Below are 5,096 nucleotides of genomic sequence, written 5' to 3'. Positions count from 1 at the left end.
GGATGAGGGAGGGGCAATTTGATATGTTTTTAATCTCAATCCTAGGATGGACCCAGATATACTACCCAAAATTATTTAATATCCCAATTCCATCTGATTCCAGTTCCACCTTAAATCCCAATCCCCTGTGATCCACAAACCAAGAATGCCTTCAAATTGCCCTTAAACTTCAGATTTGTACTATATTCTTTGTGCATGCTATGAACTCTGGACATAACTCTTTGTTGAGGAACCGTATCAAGCAAATTGGTACTTACGAACCCAATGGCCCTTCATAACAGGTACTGGTACGGCTACCTATGCTGCTGATACTAAGCTGGGATCTACTTCTTTTCTTTTATCAATGGAGTCATATCTTTTACTTTTTTTTTTCTTTCCTTTCAGTTCTTTACTTATCAAAAACCATATTCCTCATATTTGTGTCCTACTGAGTGAAACCAATAATATTAAATAAGTTACCATTTTTATATCAGAAGCAACTTAGACACATAAAATTTTGCAAAGTATAGTTCATTCTTAAAGATGCTCCTACAGCAGCTGTCCATAATTTTTCTCTATGTTGATCAGAAATTGCCATCTTCTGGAAGAAGTTATCTTACGCGTACCTTGAAGGAGCATCTTTACCAGTGCCCAAGCAAATTATCAGAAGAACTAGTGGGATGCATGGCTGCCATATATTGCTTTATTGGAAGCAAAGGATCTGCAAATTCAGAGGCCTCAAATTTTCCATTTTTGTCGCGATCATCTACAAGCATTGTCCCACCTCGACAAGGACATGGAGAGCCACGAGAATTAGTGGAAGTAACTTCAATATCGATGGATAAAAACCACTTTTCAAGTGCATCTTGTGCCATAAGCAACTATAGGTTGGATTAGAAGACTAGACAAGTACATATTTCTATGTGTTTAGACTTTTTTTGGGTTTTTACGATATTAGTCTCTTAGATTTTATTTTGAACTTAATCTCTCAAATCATGGTAATTGCTTTTCCCTCAATTCTTGAATTGTTTTGAAATTAGTCCCAAATCATTGAAACCACTATCAGGTCCCTCAATTCTTAATTTAGTTCGGAATTAGTCCCTCTAATCAAGTGCAGAAGTAGTAATTAGAGGGATTAAACAATTTCAGTGATTTGGGGCACTAATCTTGAAGTAAGTTAAGAATTGGGGACCTTATCGCAATTTCAATGATTTGAGGGAATGATTTCAAAATATGAAAGGTTTAAAGGATTAATATCAAAAAAGCCCTTTATTTTTTAGCGCAAAAAGAACCATGGAACTGGGTAATGATACTTGCTGTTCATTTCAGATTACTAGTGGAACAGCTAGAAAGAGTAGATGCAAGTGCGCTGGAAAACAATGTCAAATTGGCGTTCTGGATCAATGTGTACAATTGTCTAATTATGCATGTAAGTCTTCTACATTTTGATGACTACTCTCTACTCTCTAGCTCTACTCTTCTATAAGTATGTGACTTGCTTATTCATTTTTGCAGGCATATTTATCCTATGGGATTCCACACAGTTCTCTCAGAAGGATGGCTTTGTTTAACAAGGTTCTGATATTCTCATAAATATTGCATTAGAGAAGCATAAAATTCCCTGCTTGTATAGTGTAGTCCTCTTTATATACTAAGATCTCTCTTTGAGAACCACACTGGGGAACACATTTTTCTAAAGCTTCCATTATTCTATCTAAGCGCCTTATTAAATATTTACCTATCCATTTAATTTTTATCCTAGCTAAAAGGTCCATATATGAAAAACACAAATTGCAACTAAGCACATATTACGACGCGGACTTACCTTGCTCTGATCCATGAGCAACTACATTTTAGTATTAGGATATTTTGGTGTTATCATTGATTTAGTTGATCGTCTTAACAATTTAGCTGATTTTCTGTATATTGCAGGCTGCATATAACATCGGAGGGCACACCATTAGTGCCAACGCCATAGAAAACTCCGTTCTTTGTTGTCGAACCCCTCGAATCGGTCGTGTATGATCTCAACTCTTCTTTCTAGGTTAAGTAATTTTGTTTTTCATAATATGATTTGAATAAAAAATTTCCATGATATATTGTGTGAGCCACTTGTTTGATGCAACAAACTTCGTCTCCTCAATAAAGTTTTCAATTTTCTAACTAATGGAGCGGTTTGTAACTGACTGATGTCCTGAGCTTTGCATTATCCTTATTCTCTTAACATGGAACGCCAATTTAAACATGAAACGACACTTTGTGTTTTTCATATATCTCATTTAGTTTCTCTTTTTTGTAGTGGTTTGAAACAATGATTACAACTGCTATGAGGAAGAAATATGGAGAAGAAAAACAGGTCACAAATTCCAAAATTGCTCTCGTCGCCTGTCAACCACTTGTTCTTTTTGCACTCTGCAATGGAGCTGCTTCGGATCCCATGGTAATCTCCACCTATTGAAAAATCTCAACATTATCAACATAATTGGGTTCCTACAACAAATTGCTCTTGTTTATCACAGCTAAGGGTGTACACTGCGAAGAATGTTATAGAAGATTTAGAGAAAGCCAAGAAAGAGTTCCTTCAAACCAACGTAATTGTCAAGAAATCGAAGAAGATATATCTGCCCAAAATCCTCGAAAGATATGCTAAAGAGACATCTCTTAATTTCGACGATCTTTTAAAATGGGTGACCCAGAATTTAGATAAGAAGACTCAGGAGGCAGTAGAGAAGTGCAGCGATTGCAGCAACAAAAGAAAACCATCACAAATTGTTGATTTTTTACCTTATAACACAAGGTTTCGATATGTTTTTGAGAAAGACTTGACAGAAAAGCCATGGTGGGTTTGATTAATTCTTCGTCTTGTAAAGATGCAGAGATGTTTGCATGTTGCTACCATCATACGAATCTGAAAGATAAATTTGTTGTAGCAAAGCATATCTGGGAGATTTATGGGTTTGAGTGGCAAAATTTTTGGTTGACTGGTATATATACTATGGCATGCTCTTTTTTTTATGAAGCCAAGTTTCTACACGTTAATTAGTTTTAACTGGTATAAATATCATCAATGATTTTTATTTATGTTCATGGGAATTGCAATTTAGGCATGAGCAAATAGGTGAATTGTCCTGCTCAAAAGAGTTGTCTAAAATAAATGATATTGGAGGGAACTAAATGTAAAATATTATTTATAAATAATTAATCCCATATTATGGAAGAGCTTTTATGAATAGTTGGTTGGATAGAGTTTTGACTGTTAATTTAAAATTATTAATTTGATTAATAATTTGTTCTCGATGTGGGACCCAGTTGGTCTCATTGATGTCATTAGAAGAGATATATATGCAATACAATTCTATTTCTATCTTTAATTATTATGTAAAGAATATTCTATTTTTAATTTTTATGGAAATAATATTCTATCTTTAATTGTTACAGTAAAAATATTATATTTTTAATTGTTATGGAAAGAGATTTGAACAATTAAGAATTGTTTGAAATTAAAACTTATAAGTCTAAAACTATATATAATGGTCATATATATAGCCTTAGAGTAGTAGAGAATAATATAAGAGGAATAGAAAATTGAGAACCCATTTCTCAGTATTGCTCTCTTCGATGACAGGTGGATTTCTATTGGAGGTTTTTTATTTCTTGGGAAAGCTTTGAAACTTTCATATAGATCTTGAGAGATTGATTTTTTAGTAGGTTTTGGGAGATGGATTACGAAAGATCAGAAGGCATTCCAGGTATTATTCTAATTTTGATTAATTTTCATAAATAGTCACGATATGCATATTTCACCTTATTGTATGTCATGTTCCTAACAGTGCGCGCCTCGAATATGGAAGTATGTCCATGCGTTTGGAAGAGTCTTTTCGTAAGCGAAAGATTAAAAATAAGTGGATATAAAATAAGAATATGGCAATAAGACCATGCTTAGCATAGGCTAAAATACTAATTCTAGTTAAACTAACATAGAACATGACTCGCAATTGAATTGAATAGAAGAACATGATTCATGTGCCCTCTCCTAAAAAAATGGAATAAGAACCTTGTTGTTGATATACCTCACCCTAGTTTTATTTGGGCAGATATACCTCTTGAGTAAATTCTTTTTCGCACTTTTACCTCCAGAGAAAAGAGAAAATATTTTCTGCCAAATAGACCCCTCAATAGACCTCTTCATAAAAGAGTAAAAAAGTTTCACTCAAAGGAATTATATGAACCGATACTACAGTCTACAAGAGGTTTATCCACAATTGACCTAATATTTATTACAATAGCTAGATTTAGTGTTGGTTCTCCTGAAAACCTGACAATATGTCAATATTATAATTATAATTATAATTATATTAAACATAAAAAAGGAGAAAATTTTGAAATAGGCTTTTTAAAATTAAATTAGCAAAACCGACTGGAAATTATTTTAATTAGTAAAATTGACCATCTTTAGTCACGTCAACACGATTGACTAAAAGTGAGCAATGTTGCGAAAGTACAAGTTTTTAAACACCCGAGATTGGTAATCCTGTGTAATTAGTGGTCGTTAATTAGTGATTAGTAATTACACAGGACTAACAGTGCCTTGTTTTTTTCGTATGTGCGCTAAAATTTTAATGTAAAAAGACTACAAACAAACTTTAAAAAGTGCGGGACTACTAATCCTGCATGTTTTAAGATTGTTAATAACTTGTTATTAGTGAGCACTAATTACACGAGACTGGTAGTCCCATACTTTTTAAAGTTTGTATTTAGTAAAAACACACACTTTTTCAGCTAGCCATACGAACATTACTGAAAACGGTCGGTTTTACTAATTAAATAAACTTTCAGTGGATTTTGCCCATTAAATTTCAAAAACGATTTATTTGAAAAACTCCTCCTATCAAAAACATAATAATTTGGGGCGCACATCAAAATCAAACAAAACGAAGCCCCCCATCGCTCCATCGCCACGTGGCCCCTCCTTCATTCGCTCGTCCACGCAAGTCAACATTGAAAAATCTCACCCACTCTCCTCTCGCACTCGTGCGTACGAGAAACCCCCACCAGGGGCAAACCCGTAAATCTTCGAAAAATCTCTGTCCAAGTCCCTCTCCAATCATCTAGTTTCT

At 34.0% G+C, this 5,096-nt stretch overlaps 1 protein-coding gene across 1 annotated transcript; it reads left to right on the top strand.

Annotated features, from left to right (window-relative positions):
- Positions 1-2,987, top strand: LOC109826268. The gene is made up of 6 exons (XM_020393273.1): positions 1-866; positions 1,309-1,408; positions 1,495-1,554; positions 1,912-1,998; positions 2,279-2,419; positions 2,499-2,987. The coding sequence occupies exons 1-6, from the start codon at positions 523-525 to the stop codon at positions 2,826-2,828; spliced, it is 1,062 nt and encodes a 353-aa protein (XP_020248862.1). The 5' UTR covers positions 1-522; the 3' UTR covers positions 2,829-2,987.

The sequence above is a fragment of the Asparagus officinalis genome, chromosome 10 (genome assembly GCF_001876935.1).
Source record: "Asparagus officinalis chromosome 10, Aspof.V1, whole genome shotgun sequence".
NCBI lineage: Eukaryota > Viridiplantae > Streptophyta > Magnoliopsida > Asparagales > Asparagaceae > Asparagus > Asparagus officinalis.
The sequence above is the reverse complement of the archived record's forward strand: the minus strand, read 5'-3'. Positions and strand labels throughout refer to the sequence as shown.